At 48.8% G+C, this 18797-nt stretch overlaps 7 protein-coding genes across 7 annotated transcripts; 3 read left to right on the forward strand and 4 right to left on the reverse strand.

The window, feature by feature from the left end:
• Positions 1–4: 4 nt before the first annotated feature.
• Positions 5–4495, forward strand: COCMIDRAFT_8468 (uncharacterized protein; the record flags this gene model as incomplete). Its single annotated transcript, XM_007693405.1, has 2 exons — positions 5–87; positions 157–4495. 2 exons carry the CDS (start codon positions 5–7, stop codon positions 4493–4495), a joined length of 4422 nt encoding a protein of 1473 aa, XP_007691595.1.
• A 3400-nt stretch (positions 4496–7895) lies between these two features.
• COCMIDRAFT_52760 (uncharacterized protein) lies at positions 7896–8156 on the reverse strand (the record flags this gene model as incomplete). The annotated part of the gene is made up of 1 exon (XM_007693417.1): positions 7896–8156. A coding segment is annotated over one exon (261 nt), but the record flags the coding sequence as incomplete, so codon positions are not given.
• Positions 8157–8264: 108 nt separating this feature from the next.
• On the reverse strand, positions 8265–8483 carry COCMIDRAFT_48933 (uncharacterized protein; the record flags this gene model as incomplete). The annotated part of the gene is made up of 1 exon (XM_007693418.1): positions 8265–8483. A coding segment is annotated over one exon (219 nt), but the record flags the coding sequence as incomplete, so codon positions are not given.
• Positions 8484–9047: 564 nt separating this feature from the next.
• COCMIDRAFT_49808 (uncharacterized protein) lies at positions 9048–9772 on the reverse strand (the record flags this gene model as incomplete). Its single annotated transcript, XM_007693419.1, has 2 exons — positions 9048–9528; positions 9582–9772. Coding segments are annotated over 2 exons (672 nt in total), but the record flags the coding sequence as incomplete, so codon positions are not given.
• Positions 9773–10826: 1054 nt separating this feature from the next.
• Positions 10827–11882, forward strand: COCMIDRAFT_104982 (uncharacterized protein; the record flags this gene model as incomplete). Its single annotated transcript, XM_007693420.1, has 1 exon — positions 10827–11882. The coding sequence occupies one exon, from the start codon at positions 10827–10829 to the stop codon at positions 11880–11882; it is 1056 nt and encodes a 351-aa protein (XP_007691610.1).
• An 858-nt stretch (positions 11883–12740) lies between these two features.
• Positions 12741–13853, reverse strand: COCMIDRAFT_105018 (uncharacterized protein; the record flags this gene model as incomplete). Its single annotated transcript, XM_007693421.1, has 2 exons — positions 12741–13149; positions 13201–13853. The coding sequence occupies 2 exons, from the start codon at positions 13851–13853 to the stop codon at positions 12741–12743; spliced, it is 1062 nt and encodes a 353-aa protein (XP_007691611.1).
• Positions 13854–16044: 2191 nt separating this feature from the next.
• Positions 16045–17794, forward strand: COCMIDRAFT_105017 (uncharacterized protein; the record flags this gene model as incomplete). The annotated part of the gene is made up of 2 exons (XM_007693422.1): positions 16045–16600; positions 16665–17794. 2 exons carry the CDS (start codon positions 16045–16047, stop codon positions 17792–17794), a joined length of 1686 nt encoding a protein of 561 aa, XP_007691612.1.
• Between the last annotated feature and the right edge of the window lie 1003 nt (positions 17795–18797).

The following is an 18797-nucleotide window of genomic DNA, read 5'->3' on the forward strand; positions in this document are numbered from 1 at the left end:
CATCATGGAGGCGCCGCGCACAACGGCCAAGCAGCAGGTCGTCGACCGCATCCCCGCGCGCATAAAGCACATCCAGTTTGGCATATAGTAGGCACCTCAGCCGTGGCAAATATGCCGCAACAAAGCACCAAAAGAACTCCTAGTAACATTCTCCAGCTCCAACCAGGACATTGTCAACCAGGCCGTCCTCGAAGTATCCGACCGCAATGTCTACGATCTCCAGCCCGCCGCCGACAATACGCGCACCCTCACGGCCAACGGGCCCATGGACACGCGCATGGGTATATCCAGCAAGCAGGGAACCTGCGCAACATGTGGTGAGGGACTCGACACCTGCAACGGCCACTTTGGCCACATCAAGCTGGCACTGCCCGCATTCCACGTTGGCTACCTGAAGCACATCATTGAGGTCCTCAACTGTATATGCAAAGACTGCTCCCGCGTCTTGCTTGACGAGGTTGAGCGCCGAAGATATCTGCGTAGCATGCGCCGCCCTGACATGGACACCCTACGAAAAGGCGCAGTGACTAAGAGAATTTTGGACGACTGTCGCAAAAAGAAGACCTGCCCTTACTGCAACGGTCTCCAGGGCACCGTACGCAAAGTGCCTGGCCATCCGCTTAAAATTATCCACAACCGATACGATGCTTTCAATCGATCCACAGCCAAGACCAAGAAGGCGCCCCCGGGAAAGATTGAGTTCGACCAGTCGTTCGAAACCGCAAAGTCTGCAAATCCAGATCTGGACAAGCACTTGAAAAAGGCCGTCGACGATATGCACCCGCTGCGCGTATTGAACCTCTTTAAAAAAATCTCTCCCGAAGACTGCGAGCTGCTAGCCATGATACCCGAAGACGCGCGACCAGAAATGCTGATCTGGGAATACATGCCAGTGCCACCCGTGGCGTTGCGACCATCAGTCATGCAGGAAGGAGGTGCGACGGAGGACGACGTGACCAACAAGATCGGAGATATTTGCCACATCAGCAGTATAATACGCGCCGGACTTGCACGAGGCTTTCCGCTCCAGATTCTAATGGAACAGTGGGATTTCCTGCAGCTGCAGATTGCCATGTACATCAACAGCGATGCGCCAGGTCTCAAGCAACAGGGTCTGCAAAAAACTATGCGTGGATTTTCTCAGCGTCTCAAAGGCAAAGGCGGTCGGTTCCGACAAAATCTTTCTGGAAAACGTGTCGATTTCTCTGGTCGTACAGTCATTGGTCCAGATCCAAACCTGAGCATTGATGAAGTTGCGGTACCAGAGCGTATAGCTAAGAACCTGACGTATCCTGAAAAGGTTACACGCTACAATATTGACAAGTTGAGGAGGCTTGTCAGGAACGGCTCTAACAAATACCCCGGAGCCAACTACATTCTCGATGACCAGGGTCCGAACAAAGACCGAGGCAAGATTTCCCTTATTGCACTTTCGCGGTTCGATACCAAGGGTGAACGCCTCGAGGGCGCCTCGAAACGACTCAAAATAGGCGACATTGTTGAACGCCACATCGAGGACGGCGACATCGTCCTCTTCAATCGACAACCGTCTCTGCACAAGCTCAGTATCCTGAGTCATCGAGCAAAGGTGCGACCATGGAGAACGTTTCGACTGAACGAATGTGTGTGCAATCCTTACAATGCCGATTTTGACGGTGACGAGATGAACTTGCACGTTCCTCAAACCGAAGAAGCCCGAACAGAGGCTACCGAGCTCATGGGTGTCAAATACAATCTGGCTACCCCGAAAAACGGAACACCAATCATTGCTGCTATTCAAGATTTCATTACAGCTGCGTACCTTCTAAGTAACAAGAACAACTTTTTCGACCGGCGCACCTTTTGTCAGATTGTAAACTACATGTTCAATGGCGAAGGAGCATTCGACCCGGACACTGGCAAGAGGCACCCAATTGAAATTCCACCCCCGGTCGTATGGAAGCCTCAAGCGCTCTGGACCGGAAAGCAGGTCTTCAATCTACTGATGCGCCCGTACAAAAAGTGCAGAGTCCTGGTCAACCTCGAAGCTGCTTGCAAGCAATTCAAAAACACCCCTGATCAGCCTCCTGACCTGAACGAGAACGATGCCTACCTTGTCATTCGCAACTCTGAGGTTATGTGTGGCGTTATGGACAAGGCAACTGTCGGTGACGGTAAGAAGGACTCCGTATTTTACGTCATGATGCGAGATTTTGGCCCCGACCATGCTGTCCAAGGAATGAATCGGCTTTCCAAACTCTCTGCGCGATGGCTCAGCAACAATGGTTTCTCACTCGGAATCAGCGATGTGACTCCAGGAGAGAAGCTTAATAAGAAGAAGCAGGATCTCGTGCAAGAAGCGTACGCCAAGTGCGACAAGCTGATCAAAGACTTTAAAGAAGGAAAGCTGCAGCGCGACCCAGGTTGTGACGAAGAGCAGACGATGGAAAACAGAATTGGTGGCATTCTGTCTGGTGTTCGTCAAGCTGCCGGTGACATTTGTTTTGAAGAGTTGAGCAGGTGGAACTCTCCTCTACTCATGGCCAAATGTGGTTCAAAGGGATCCAACATCAACGTCTCCCAGATGGTTGCCTCTGTCGGACAACAGATGATTGGTGGTGCACGTGTGGCGGATGGCTTCCACCACCGAACATTACCTCACTTCCCCAAGGCTGCACGTCAGCCCGCGTCCAAGGGTTTCGTCAGTAATAGTTTCTTTTCCGGTCTCACCCCATCCGAATTCATTTTCCACGCAATGAGTGGTCGTGAAGGTCTGGTTGATACCGCTGTCAAGACGGCCGAAACCGGTTACATGAGTAGACGATTGATGAAGTCTCTGGAAGATCTTTCCGCGCAGTACGATGACACTGTCAGGAACTCATCTGGTACCGTTGTGCAGTTCCAGTACGGTGACGACAACCTTGACCCCGTGGATATGGAGGGCAAGGCAAAGCCTGTGCATTTTGATCGGACCTTTTCACATGCTGTCACGTCCACCTGGGACAACTCAGAGTCTAGTCTAACGCCTCAGGAAGTTCGAGAATACACCGAAGCGAGACTGAACGCCCAAAGAGACAAGTACCCTAGGTACGCGCTGGACGGTGTAACTCAGCTAGAGTACCGTGACCAGACCGATAGAGGAATTGATCAAAAAGAGTCGATGCGTGACTTTCTCGACACTGTACAGGATTACGTCTTTAAGAAGGCTCAAAAGCTCGAGACGACACTTGCATACCTCGGCATTGTGCAGCCCAACGACAGAAAGGACAAGAAACAGTCGGCAGCCGACGCGGAAAAGTACAGTCTTGCTGATGGTATCGCCAAGATTTCGGAGAGGGCCCTCGATACTTTCATCACCCTGTGTTTGACGAAATATCATCGCTCCCGTGTCCAGCCTGGCCACGCTGTAGGAGCTATCGGAGCTCAGTCTATTGGTGAACCCGGTACGCAAATGACGCTCAAAACTTTCCATTTTGCTGGTGTCGCTGGTATGTCCATCACCCAAGGTGTACCCCGTATCAAGGAAATCATCAACGCCTCCTCCACCATTTCCACTCCTGTCATCGCTTGCGAGCTTTCCAACAAGATATCCGAGTCCGCGGCGCGAATTGTCAAAGCACGTGTCGAAAAGACATACCTCCGCGACGTCATTTCGTACGTCGAAGACGTTTGGCACCCCAATGGTGCTTACATTGCCATGCGCATTGACTGGGATACTATCAACAAGCTGTTCGTTGATGTGCAACCCTACGAGATTGCTGCTGCCATCAACGCCCATAAGCCACTCAAATGGGGCAAAGCCGGCGCAAACGTGCGCATCTCTTCCTCCATAATCCGCGTCGAAGTCCCCGACCCCAACGCCGCAAAGAAGCGACCCGTCAAAACAACACGTAATCACAAAGAATACTTTGAGCGCGTCCAACAGGTCAAATCCCTCATTCCAGACGTTGTCATAAAAGGCTACCCAGACTGCTCCCGCGCCATCATCAAAAAAGAAAGCAGCCCCAACGCCCAAGGCCACTACGAATGCCAACTCCTCGTCGAAGGCTACGGCCTCCAAGACTGCATGACCACCCCTGGAATCGAACCTTACAACACAAAATCCAACCACGTCATGGAAGTCAAAACCGTCCTCGGCATCGAAGCTGCCCGCGCCACCATCGTCCGCGAAATCGGCGACGTGATGGGCAACATGGACATTGACCCTCGACACATGCAGCTCCTCGCCGACGTCATGACTTTCAAAGGCGAAGTCTTCGGCATTACGCGTTTCGGTCTCCAGAAAACGCGTGATTCAGTCTTACAACTTGCCAGTTTCGAAAAGACGCCCGATCACCTTTTCGAAGCTGCGGCGCGCGGAAAGACGGATACGATTGATGGTGTTAGTGAGTGTATTATTATGGGTCAGAGTGTTAAGTTGGGGACGGGCGCGATGCAGGTTGTTCGACCCCTGTTTTTAGGGGGCGAGATTGGGGAGAAGAGGACGATGTTTGAGGTCGGGTGGGAGGCGCTGTGAGGTGGGGTAGGTGGACTGTGATGAGACTTTTAGGGGAAAAAGAGGAGTGAGGGTTATGTATATATGCATGGGATTGGCGTACGCTTTGATTGTTTTTTCGATGACGTGTATTTGATAGGGTAGCATGTATAGCGGAGTAAGAATATGACTTTGCATCTCGCATCGGACTTGGTAGGTGTTTTTTTCTTTCGTTGATGAACGGGGGGGTTTCGTCGCATAATTGCTTTTGTATTGAGAGTTTTGGTGCGTAGTAGGTGACATAGTAAAGTACCAGATGCTCAGTGAGAGATCGACATAGAGAGATAATTATCGTGTTGGTCACAAAGGTAAAGTCTTGTATCTGCGTCGCTCCGACAGCATGAGATCTTCCTCCTAGAAGGTTTGTTTCTCGGCAGATCGAGGGTAGATTAAATGGTGGTATTTGACGAAGATCATTGCGAAGGATATATGGGTTAAGAATCGATCAAAGGAAGGGCAAAGCGAGGGGGGTGGGGATGATGGATTGAGGAGGTAGGTGTGAGGTAGGTATAATAGTGTTCGAAAGAGATGCGAGTTTTAACAGAATAGTCAGAAGCTATAGTCTCCACGTATAGTATCTTTGGTTATACATATTCTCAGAGGTGCTATGTAGTCCACTAGCGTGGGCCCTAGGAAGCGCTAGTGTGAAGCTTGTGTCACGATGGCACGTGGGAGTACACTAGCAACCTTTCCCATGCGTTCTAGGACTGTGTTTTCTTTTTTGGAGGGGGGATGAGGGGATTCGTATGTTGATGCTGCAACCTGCATCTCGAAAGATCTGCATATGGCCATTTTGGCGATGGCAATGAAACTGAGGTTGTTTCATTTTTTGATACGCCAAGGTGGAAACTGCTTGGTATCTATCGGAGTGAGTTGGCAGCAGTTACATGTCTTGGTATGTCTCTTCATCTGGAGCTCTGAAAACTCTGCCAGCGTTTTCTCCATGAAATACTTTGTACTGCTCTTATTTTTTTTTATCTGATGCCAAAGTTTCAGTATGTGCAGAGGTAAAGTCAAGAAGAATATTTTTTTGTTGGAAGAATTTGACACATGACAGAGATGGAATGAGCTAGTGCGGGTTAGCATGTGTGTCGCGGCGATTGTATACTAAGTCTGTTACCTGGAGTATAGTCACTTTGGACGTAGCTGCCACTAATTAGAAACTAGTGAAAATGGAATAAACGGAGAAACTGCAGCCTACAAACTCGCAATATCTACCTCTACTTCATGACCTTGCCTATGTTCAAGCACCTTCCATCCATGCGAAGGGTGGCTCTTTTCCCCATTTAGCTTGCACATGAGACACAAATCGAAGTTTAGGCACACGAGGCATTGAAAGCGGGGACCATATATATCCTGCCTCGTTAGTATAAAGCTGTGTTTGCAGTGCTTGAGGAATACTTACGAGAAAGCATTCATCACAGCTGTATCCGTCACAAATTGTTGCGCTTTTGTTAGAGATCACACCTTCGCCCGGATTCGGTACTTTTGGAAGTGAGTTTTGTGTCAATTCGCCCAGCTTCAGGTTACCATGATAACGACCGATAGAAAATGGATTCCACAGGCCTACAGGGTGTAGAGTCTGAACAATTTCCTCGTTTGAGTACATGGTTTTGAGACGATTCACGACTCCACTGCTCGCGGTTCTGTATGCCCAGTGTAGAGGGGACCAAGAGCCGGACGACTCTTTGGGGGTAGTAAAACCGCGATCGAGGAGGCACTTGACAATCGGGAGAGAGTCCGCACAGGCTGCGTAATGCAAGACCGTGTTTCCTTTGCAATCAATACTGTTGATGTCCATGCCGTTTGCAAGTAGGTAATCAAAAGATCTCAGGTAGCCACCTCTTGCAGCAAAATGAAGAGCGTTACGTCCCAAATGATCAGTCAGGTTGAGACATGTAGCATCTCGCTCAATGAGAAGATGCAGGATACCCAAGTGGCCTACAAAGGCTGCTGTAAAGAAAGGAAAGCCATATGGCCGACTCCTTTGGTTGACGTCGGCTCCATGATCAAGCAGCAGCTCCACAACACCAATGTGCCCTCCCTCACAAGCATTATGAAGAGCGCTTCCACACAGTTCGTCATGCGCGTTACTGTCTACTCCTTTCTTGAGTAGTGACTGCACTACATGCTCAACCCCAGCTGTTGCAGCCGCGATCAAGGCATCTTTGCCTCTTATTCGTGATTCGGTGTCGATGGAAAGTAGCCATGCAACAATATCAGGGCGATTGTTCATCGCTGCAACCTGCAAAACAGCGTGTCCAGCTCTGGTACGGGCATATATGTCTGCCCCATATTTTTGCAAGACTTTTGCAATCTCTAGATCTCTTTTGGCTGCACCGTGTATCGGAGCCCATCCCTTTTCACTGGCGATAGAGGGATCTGCTCCAAGTGACAGGAGCCACTCTACAATCTCGCACTGGCCGTATATTGCAGCATTGTATAGTACAGTTTGACCGCCTTTACTACGGGCATGTATATCTGCGCCAGCCTGGTATAGAAGTTTTGCTGTTGCTAGATCTTTCATAGCTGCCCCATGCAGTGGCGTCCATCCATCCTCGTCAGTGGTAGAGGGATCTGCCCCGAGTGATAGCAGCCACTCCGTAACCTCAAGCGGGCCGTGTGTCGCAGCTGAACGTAAGACACTACACTTGTTTGTACTACAAGCGTGTATATCTGCGCCAGCCCGGTGTAGCGCTTGCGCTGTTGCTAAATCTCTTACAGCCGCGTGCAACGGCGTGAATCCCCCTTCTTCAGCGGCACGGGGATCTGCCCCAAGTGATAGCAGCCACTCCACAATCTCGTGTTGGCCGTTTGTTGTAGCTGTACTTAGGATACTACATTGCCTGTTACTCAGAGTGTGTATATCTGCACCAGCTTGGTGTAGCGCTCGCGCTATCACTAGATTTCCTGCTACGGCTGTCATATGCAGCGACGTCAATCCCTCTTCGTCCGCGGTACAGGGATTTGCCCCAAGCGAGAGTAGCCACTCCACAATCTCGTACTGGCAGCTTGCCACAGCGAGGCTTAAGACGCTATACTGAGCGTTACTGAGAGTGTGTATATCTGCGCCACCTTGGTATAATGCCTTTGTTATTGCCAAGTCTCTTGTAGCTGCAGTGTGTAGCGGTGTGAATCCATCTACATCAGCAGCACAGACATCTGCGCCTTTAGATAATAGGATCTCAATAACCTTGCGCTTGGATTTTTGTACAGCCGCATGCAAAGGTGTGATATTTTCCTTGCACTTGGTATTGATTTCGACGCCGCTGGTGATGAGTAACTCTGCCATATGGTTGTTATCGTCGAGGAGAGTCTCAGCTGATATGTGGAGTGCGTTCTTGTACTGGTTGTCTCGTTCTTGAACTTTTACACCCCTCGCTAGCAGTTGCTTCATGATATTTGTATCTTTCAGTTCTGCCGCTATAAGAAAAGGCGTCCTGCCGAGCTTGTCTTTTTGCTCGCAGTCAATTGACTCGACGTGCAGAAGAAGCTCAACAACTCTCGCACGGTTATTTCGTACCGCCAACGCCAACGGTGTTTGAAGATCATCATTGGTCACATTAACGTCAGTGCCAGACTCTTGAAGAAGTTGCTGGACATGATGGACCATTCCAAGCATTGATGTCAGATGAAGTGCGGTGGTGAGTGCAAACTGTGGTGGAGTGTGTTTTGCTTCCAATGAATACCATGACCATTGCCGCCGGTCTTTTGGTCTATGATAATACCCTTCGTTGTTGAGTTGTCGAGCTTGTGCAGCTGCTCTGAGCTTATCGGAGTTGTGGAGGAACTTTATAACGAGGTTGTTCAAATCTTTGCTTACGCCTTCACCTAAGTGATGATGCCAGTATTCAGCTGCGTAAAGCAGCATTGGGCAATTCTCGTAAAGTGTTTTGGCAGCTGAATAGGTCTCGCAAGGTCCGCTATCGAATTCGTCGTATAGAAGAATCGTGAGACAAGTTCTGGTGATGATGGCTTCCTCTCGTAGTATTTGTCTGGTACTTGAGTGGCTGAAATGGAATAGGAGATACTCTTGAGTTGAGAAATGCATCAGGCGAAAGTCTTTTTCATCATCGACGAATACAAGACCCATGCATGCCGTTGTCATGATACCTTTCTTGGACTCTCTCTTGGGATTTCGACCACAGTCACCGTCCCTCACCGCTACGGCGTGAGCAAGCTCCTCGTAGGACAAAGGACGTAGGGCTCGGGATAGCCACCATAGTATACGATATGAGAGATCAACTTTTTTCGGGTGCTGATCCCTGATTCGTTCCAGGGTTTTCTCATACGAATGGTTGAGATCAACTGGCATTTGCTCCAGCAAATCTTCGATGTCGCTTTCGCATGTGCTGGAAGCAATGCTATTCAGCATCAGGGTTACGGGGAGGAATCTAAGTGTGTCAATAGGCGCATAAACTCTAGTTCGACTGCAGGGTCCTTACATTTCGTTCGCTTTTTCGATAATTTTCGATACAACTGTCTCTTCCAGCAATGGATTGTCCTCGAATAACTCTGCCAAACCCGCTTCATCACGAATCCTTTCAAGCACGAGTTTCTCAACATCATCGCGGTGAGCAGCGACGACCAACTCTGAACATGATGGAAACTTCATCGAAACATCCGACAGATGCGAGCGACCAGTGACGAAGAACCTCCATCTTGGATTGTCAAGACTTTCAAGCTGTTTCAAAAGAACTGCCCTAAGCTTATCCGAGCATTCGTCTAGAGCGTCGAAGACAATGAATATCTGCTTGAAATACTGAGACATATGCCCGAGAGTTTCTACCAGAGTATCAATTTCCGGTCTTTGGGCACCCATGTTACATGCACGATACAGACGACGCACTTCCTCGATACTTTCCTTCTCTTTACATAGCACAACCTGCTTGAGGACACTAGCAAACACATTCTCGAGACTTTGTGCCTCTTTGTCGGCGTAGTCAAAGTAAATATACGCAATTCCAATGTCCCGCTCCATACGGTTAGCAAGCAGCTCATCGATTACCGCTGACCTGCGAGATATCAATACCGTCCTTTCTTGCTGGCCCCAAATATGAGTGCGTACGCTATAAAGGTCTTGCCAGCTCCAGGTTTTCCATGGCACCAGAGCAGTTGTGTTGAACCACTGTCGCTGTACCATCCTTGGTATTCTTGTTTCTTTAAGAGCCATGCACCACTGCCCTTGACCCTTTCTCTTCTGGTCTTCTTGTGCTTGGATTCGTAAGACGATGCGTAGATCCAGTTAATGACATCAATAGATGGGATTTCTCTCGCTATATGAAAAAATCTCATCAGGTGAATCTCCATGCAAGGCTGGCAAAGATTTACCTATTTGAACGACATTGGCATTGATGTTGCCAACCTGGACAATATTTCCATCCTGTGTCTGATTTGCGCCTGAATAGGTAGAGCCGTTCTGCGCAGATACTGTTGCTCCTGAATGGGCTGAATGGAATAGATCTGCTTGTCTGTCTTCGAGTGTGATGGGGCTGGAGATAGTTTGTGCACCCCCTCGCTGAAATGAGTGACTAGAGCGCCGAATAAAGAGGTCCATCTCGATATGCGAACGCAATTCAGGAGCTGTAGTTCAAAGTGCATAGCATCGTTAATCGCTTGCTGGAGCGTCAGCTTTGCGCTCGTTGGAAGCGGCGTGTAGACCTTTGTGCTTGATAGAAGCTTCACCAACATTGTCGCGGGCTCAGCTCGTTCACCGGAAGCTCGGCACAAGGTCAGAACTCACGCAATGCAGCACACCTTAGATGGCTACTGGCACACTGCGACAAGGTGGTAAGGCGGTAAAGTCACGAGGCGATCCTCATTGGGCATGTCCATATGCACTGCAAGCCATGCCTAGGTGCACATCCCGTTAGACTGTCTTATGAGTCCATGGACTTTGTTTTCCTCAGTAACTGGAACATGTTTATAATTTTTGTCTTCCTCGTAGTCGCACGGCCGGTTTGTTGTGCAATAGTGTTGCATTTACTTATTGATCTACGACGATACCCACCTATGCCTTCATCCTGTACTTTCTCGCCTTGTCCTTTTGACATCGCACACTGCATAATCCTACACTCAGGTAAGGTTCGACGCAATTGGTGGGATGCACAACAGGCTGAACTCGGTGGCGCTAAATCCCTGATCGTTGAGCAGGCGCCAATACAATCCTGGCAATGGGGCCAAAATGAAGCAGAGCTACTATATGTCTCTTGATCCAAAAAGTGAACAATCATAAGCTTGCCTTGTGTAGGCAAAGATTTTGACTGACAAAGCCCAATTGTTCCAACTACTTCACCCTCCCAGTATCATTGCCATGAGGCCATATGAACGGGCGAACGGGCGAAAGCGGTTGGATGCATCCGATTACTACATCGCGTGGATCTGTCCGTTACCTGACGTCGAGCTACCGTCCTCAAGATTGATGTTCGACGAAGTCCATCTCACGCCGGAATATAACGCTAATCAAGATCCTAATCAATATTACTGCGGCGTTGCCGCGGGTCACAATGTCGTTATGGCGACCCTGCCTCTTGGATACTCAGGCTATCACCACGCTGGCCGCTTAAGCAGTGCTCTTCTCAATACATTCTCCAGTGTCAAAATAGTCCTCATAGTTGGGATTGGTGGTGGTGTCCCATTACCGAAGCCATGCGAGAATCCTCTGGAAGATGTTCATCTTGGGGACGTCGTTGTAGGATGGTCTCAAGATGGAAAAGCTGCTTGTATCCACTATGGGTGGAATAGGGACAAAGGCGACACTGGCATTGAGATCCTCGGAACAATGGAGAAAGGAGACTGGGTTATAGGACAAGGTCTCGCGAAACTGGTATCAGACCATGACTCTGGCGAGACAAACTTCCAGGATCACTTGAAGCTACTGCAAAACGACCCAAAGTTCGCTCATCCAGGACTTGAACACGATAGGTTATTTCACGCGGCCTACAAGCACCGGGGCGATCAGGATTCTGGCTGCCAGACTTGTATTCGCAATCCATTCGCATTAGTCCAAAGGCCCCCACGTACCAGCAAGCATATGGAAAGATTCATCTTTCATCAAGGGAAAATAGCGAGTGGTAACTCTGTCATGAAAGATGGAGAGCGCAGGGACAAGATTAGCAATGTCTGTGGGGGCGTGCTTTGTGTCGAGATGGAAGCAGTGGGCGTTGATGTTAGCAGCAAATATCTCGTGATACGGGGAATCTCTGATTATTCAGATTCACACAAGAACGATCTTTGGAAGCTTTATGCTGCCGGAAATGCAGCAGTATTCGCAAAAGAGTTGTTGTCCAAGATCAAGCCGATAGCCCTGCAGCGTAAGACGGCAAACCACCAAAGTCAGTATCCTGATTCCCAGGTGTCTATTGTCTAATCAAAAACGACAGCTCAAAGTCCAGTTCTGCAAACTGCATGGGAGCATCAACAAAACTTGATATCGCAGGGAGGTTCCGTTTTCTCAGGTTCTAACCAAACAATAAATGGGAAAATCACCAGCCTTGGCAACCTCAATATGAGGGATGGAAATGTTTCTCTCTGAACACATCATCTCCTTTACCGTCTTCATGTTTTTCTTGTCTTGATATGTAGGTAGTCAAACTTTAGCCATATGGGTTTCGTGAAGACCCGCGCTCGCAAGCATCTGCAGCAATTGCTCAATTGGCAGAGCTGCTGCTACAGTATTGTAACATTCAGTACTCACTACACATAGCCAAGATCGGACAATCGCCTATCCGCATCCCGTATAGGAGAGCAGTTGCCAGTGATGTATCCCACAATGATATAGCCGTCGAGCTCGTGAGCAAAAGAAAAACCGATAAACCTATGGAACTCGTATAGTAGCGGATGGCCTCGTTTTCATCAGCTGTCTCCTATTCGATGGTCATGATTATGCTTTATGGGCTAGGCGAAGAAAGAGTTATAGCGTAAGGCCATTCGCAGTCCGGTACTATTGTCTTTGTAGTCACGTGATCATTAGATTTTTTTGTCGCGCTTTCCCCTCTCAACTGCCCTCACCAAGCTGCTTGGTACTATGCAAACCACCAGAATGCAGTTGTCCACGCATATTGCACGCCACACACAACATGTCGAGCTCTCGCCGACTAGTAACGGGCTATTCGAGAATGGTCTTGCTGAGCCTTAACTACTAGTACACAACACATACAATGTGTCAAAACGCTTGAGGTACGATGCCCAGAGAGCAACATTGTGGACATGTGCTACATGAGTCCCACTACACAGGATGATACGCTTTCTCCACCTGCAAGGCGCCCTCGATGCTCTGAACGAGACCAAAGAAAATTGTCAATCCTAGAATCGTTATTGCTACCCAGAAAGTGGCCCATTGAATCTTGTTCCTGCGATCATGCCAGAGACGCCTGATCGAAGTGGGTCGCGGCTCGTCAAAGATCTCTTTCAGAGTCAACAACTCGCTCCGCCAATACTCAAATTTCTCAGCCTTGCGATCTAATAGCCTTAAAGACGTAGTATTGAGCAGATCTGAATCAAGACGGACAGAGTTCTTTTTGTCAGACACCTTTGCCTGAAGCCACTTTTGCGCATCTCTGTCTTTCGACCTTGAAGGAAACAGAAGCGCGAGGGTCCGAAGGGTTTCCTCCGCTAGTCCTTCAGGGAGTGCCGTACTGTTCTTTCGTTATCATCATTTTACTATTGCCCGAATCGGCACTACTCACCCATCTTGCGATTTGAGGAATGTCGTTTGATGGAAGATACATAGTTTCGTGTCATCTTCCACGAGTCGAAGATGATCAGCAAGATTGTTAGTCCAGACAATCTCGATGCCAGCTAAACGTTCGAGGCTATACGCTGAGAACTTGCTGTCAAATTTGACTTTTCCGGCGTCCTCTTTGCTTTTCTGGAAATGTTGGCTGAAGACAGTCCCAAAGTCACAATTCTCCTTTGTCCACGGTACATACGTAAGACTCGGTATGTAATTTAGCGACACTGGCCCAATATCTACCATATATAGTAACCGGACAACGAGCTTGATGGACCCTTCTGCCATCCTCTCTCTTTCGGCGCTGCTCCTGTTTTGCGTGTCCAACAGAAATAGCTCTTTTTTTATAATGTGTTTGGCGAGTCGTTGTTCAAGATAGCTCGCTATCTTTATAACGTCTTCATACATTCGGACGGTGGTATTCTTACCTCCGTCGCTTACGATTGCGCTTCTAACTTCTTCAGAATAATGTTGGAAGTAGGCTTGCCAACCGTGCAGATCCTCGTCCGACAAGGGCGGTTCTTGCAGGCGAGGCCAAAGTTTTCGAATGAGTTCATGTTTTTGCTCTGAAGTTATCGGAGTTTCAACGGCATTGAAGTTTAGAGCCATGTTGAAGAGTTTGTTAGACTACGGTAGTGTAGTCCTTCAAACACGGTGCGGCTTTATCTAAATCCTGCGGCTCTCCCTCACCGGTCTCTGCAGGGTAAGATTGGATGGAGGCGCAGCCTTGGTGTAACTTATAGACCTTCCCCACCAGCCATATCTACTCATCATTATTGGAAGCTGTTTCCTTGGTGTGCAGGAGACTAAGCTAGTGTGGAGGATTATTGGGTGCTATGAGCCAATCGCCGCTTCCTTCCCATGCCCAGCTGCTTATACAACAAGCCAATTCAGCCTGATGCGCGGTTGTCGCCTTTTGCACCGCCCAACACAGCTGGGCAGCTATTGCACTGCCTTGTATTTTGGTAAAATATCCGTGTACTTCAAATTTGGCTACCGTCCATCGGACTTGACATCCACATACTACCAATGCTCCCCATCTTTACAAAGCCTTCTGAATGATAGTAGCATTACCATTAGAGCTGACAAACCCATGAGGTGCCAACCGCCACCCTTACTCATTCGCTCCGCCACACAATTTCCAATCCGAGACAACCTACACAACCCAGGAAGTATGATCCAGTCAGATCCTCTCAGACAGCTATCGATACAACATATTTCAGAGCCGCTCAAGAAAATATTCGAACGTGAGAAGTCGTTTTTCGAATCTGTCGATACTGACAAAGAGGTTAAGGTGAACCCCGACATCAAAGGGTGGCGCAAGCAACATCGGTGCTGGGAAGGCAAAGGACCAGTTGCACAGCTATACAAGGATTTGCTGCCTAAGCTTATTGATGAGCTAGACCTGACGAGTGGTGGCTCAAATAGGGGTGTCGCAGGCGTGGCCTTGGTCTATTTTATGGTAGGATCGGAGGCAGCACTCGCCAAACCTGTTATTTTCATCGTGAACGGCTGCGAATACTCTCGTAAGAAAGCCAAACGTTCTCTCAGCAAAAGCGGCGTTCTTCGTGGAGGCGTCTTCACACTCGCGATACTAGAGACCTCGCCACGCGGACAAATATGTGTTGTTGCAATGGAAGACCTGAACACTACCCATTCCCTCAATCTCACAGAGCAAAACGTTTACATGCACTCGCGTAGTGAGCTTTTCTCTGTAGGTATGCCGGTATATGTTCAGAATGGATGCAATACGATTCGTAAGGCAACTGCAAATCTGGTCTTCAATGGGCACCGTTACGGCTTTATCACAGCAGCTCATGCGCTGCCAGTGATTTCTGAACAAGAAACCTCCATGACTGACAGCGTTGGAATTGGAGATGAAAATGAAACTGATGATGAAGAAGAAGACGAACATGAGATGCTTGGGCTGCCACTTCACTTTGACAGCTATGATGCGGAAAGACAGCGCGACATTAATCTCGGCGAAGTTTTACCTAGTTACAATTCTTTTCCAAGCGCAGGATCTGACGGATCAGAGAATTCATCACAAACGTCGACTGACACCTTCGAGCATCCTGGAAATGACGGTTTACATGAGGGTAGCGGCCCAATAAACTCGATAAGCCACAACTTTGACCAAATTGGGCCGCACCAACCATTGGACATGCAATCGGAACTCATGTCCCTCGATACAAGCTATCGCCTTCTCGGCGTGGTCGAGGAGATCTTGGGCAGCCTAGACTGCATAATCATCTCGATGGCTATCGAACGGACCCATCCCATCACTAGCATATATGACACCGAACTTGAACAACCACACGAAGTCCAACTAGACACGCCCAAGGCATCGACGACTGTGATCGCTTTGACACCTCATGGGGCTGTACGTGGGTCGCTATCTGATGTACCGTCGCTCATGATGCTGCCAGGTACACGCTCGTACCAAGCTGTGTACACAATCATCTGTGAAGGAGAGATTCAGATGGGCGACTGTGGGTCAATGGTGGTACAAGAGTTTACGGGAAAGCTCTATGGATTCATTTTCGGGTATACAGAGGTTGGTCATGTCGCCTATATGACAACCGCAGAACCAATCATCTCAGGAATCCAGAAATGCGGTGGATGGAAGTTATGCGGTGTAAGACCCGTAAAATGTAGGTTGGTTCACTCCTTTGATCGCCTTGCTCCAGCAATAGATCGGCTGACTGACAACGTATCATTAGTGAAAGAAGAATACGGAACTACCTTCAGCCTCGAGGGTGTGCCAAGAGCGCGTCAGTTCGTGGACAGACCAGCGGAGATGGCAGAGCTTGAACGTGTGTTGCTACCGCGACCAAGAAATGACCAGTCCATGCGCCAAAATGTATACGTACTGTATGGTGTTGGCGGGATAGGCAAGACACAATTAGCGGTGGAGTTTACATGGCGACACCACCGCCGGTTTAGCTCAGTGTTCTGGCTGGACGGACGCAGCGAGGATATCCTCAAGCGCAGCATTGCAAGCTGCGTGGGCAGAATTCCTCAAGATCAAATCCCTGAGACAATCAAGAGGTATGCAACAGACAGCAACGTTGATATCGATGCAGTAGTGAAGGAGGTTATGACCTGGCTTGCTCAGCCTAATAACACCACCTGGCTTCTTATATTTGATAACGTCGACCGAGAGTACACGGCACCAGGAGTTGACCCTCATTCGTACGATGTGAGGCGCTACCTGCCAGGTGCAGACCATGGGTCGGTGCTAGTGACGACTCGACAAGCAGGGCTGGGGCAGCTGGGCGAGTCGCAGCAGCTAGGCAAAGTCTCCGCAGAACAGGGGCAGGCTATATTAGAGAGTTGGTATAAGAGGAAGCATGGTAAGTAAGATTTAAGAAGTGCTTGGAAAAAGATTAGGAGAGCTAACAAGATGACTATACTTAGACACAAACCAGAGCGCGCTGCTAGTAATGTGGCTAGATGGTTTACCACTCGCCATTGCGCAGGCAGGCGCGTACCTGCAAGAGAGCGAAGTAGAACTGGGGGAATATCTATGGCTCTACGACCAAAAATGGGGCGAGGTAAACAATCTAGTTGACGTGCCGCTCCGTAACGGCTCAGAGTGCATCGTATGGACGACATCGGCCATCTCGTACGAGACAATCCACGACAGGCACAAAGCCACAGCTAACCTGCTGCTACTATGGTCTTTCATGGATAACAAAGATTTATGGCATGGCTTACTTGCAGCGGCATGTAACAGGTCTATTGTAGCTGCTGCGATGTTGTCAAGGTGGGTGGGAGACATTGCGAGTAGCGAGGTCGAGTTCAACGTAGCTATGCAACGACTATCCAGCTACTCGCTAGTTGATGAAGTGACAGAGATCACAGGAACGAAAGGCTTCACAACACATCAGTTGGTGCAACAGTGGGCGTATCACTCGCAAAACGAAGTCGCAAAAGAGCTGAGTCAACTAGCAGTAGTTGCTGTTGGTTGGGCTGTGCCGGAAAGTTCTACTGGAGACTACAATACACTGCAACACCGACTTCTTCCACACGCAAAAGTGTGCTTTGGATACATGGTCCATAGCCGGGAAGATTGGTATATAGAACTTCGGAGAGGCAGTCATGGAGACATTGATGCGGATGCAGAGCGTGAGGCAATACTTGTTGCTTTACATCACATACGCCTTTTCTACACCAACCAAGACAATGCGGGCGCGGCAAAGCAGATGTACAAGCCCCAAAACGAACCGCACCATAAGCAACTACTTCACTCCATCCGGAGAGACTCCACGCCTCTGGAAAATCCGTTCTCGAAAAGCAACATGGACGATGACGACTTGATTTGGATTGATACTCTATCGGGCGATGTAGCCTACCGGCCCCCATATGAAGCGTCTGCGACGCGTCATTCGTTCGGCAGCAGCTCCAATGCACCCCGGGCAGGACATGTACAACTTACCAAAGCGAAAAAACCTAGCAGAGTGAAACAACTCAGTATCGAGGAGTGGCCCCCCATAAACTCAGGCAGACACATATCGAGCAACCAGCCATGGCCACGGCGTCACTGAACTTTTCCATACGCAGCTAGTTCAACAAAATAAGTAGTTATGACAGCCCGCCTGGCGGTGCTGAAGGGGGGTGCAGCTTGAGCTCTAGTTCCAGCACCGCTGGCTAGGTTATCACAGCTACTTGTCTTATGTACTTTTTCTAGCTACTCTGGCTGGTCTGGCTCGTTTTGTGAGCTGTTTTTTGACCTGGTCTAGGAGCTTGTTTTTAAGCTTGTTTTTTTTGGCTAGTTTTGTGGCTGAGATTTTCCTGTTCGTTCCGTAACTAGGCGCTATCTGAAGATATAGATTCCTAATATCTTAGCATGCCAATTAGTGTTGAGCTTCTTAGAGCTGATCAAATCGCGTTTCTTCATGCACGGAGACCACCTCCAGGACTAATTATAATATACAGCTAAAGCTTCAATTATCACGCTGTGAATGTTGTGATTGGTTTGCGTTGCCGCAGGAGTCTAACACGCAATCCATGCTTGGTGTTGTGGCACGATACGTGATCGAGCTCAAAAGATCAGAGGGGCGACCCGCAATCGAGTAGATAGAATAAGCTGAAAGGTGATCGCTGTAAAGGATTGATTGGAGAAGGTGCCTATCTACGTACGAAAGAAAATCGTAATACATACCACGAGCTAGTCACGTGATGCTACACTACAGTGTATGGCTGGAGAAGCTATTTCCGCCCTGCCCAGCTCGTATCAAAAAACTCGAAATAGGATATTGTTAATTCTGAGAGCTTGGTACATACGACCATCGGAGAAATAGAATTAGGCATCCCGTCCGATCTGCCCTATACAAGCTTTCTACCGGCGGATTAGTAGTTAGGTGGGTGACCACTAGCGAATCCCCGCTGTCGTATGTTTTTGAATTTTTTTGCCGTGATGTTGATATCACGTGAGCAGGACTTAGTAGACTTATAGTAGCGCTGTAATAGCTATAGCTACTATATATATGGCGATAGATAATAACCCTTTGTTACACGGGGTCTGGAGTGCTAATACTTCTCTGGCTC

The sequence above is a fragment of the Bipolaris oryzae genome (assembly GCF_000523455.1).
Source record: "Bipolaris oryzae ATCC 44560 unplaced genomic scaffold scaffold_164, whole genome shotgun sequence".
Taxonomy (NCBI): Eukaryota; Fungi; Ascomycota; class Dothideomycetes; order Pleosporales; family Pleosporaceae; genus Bipolaris; species Bipolaris oryzae.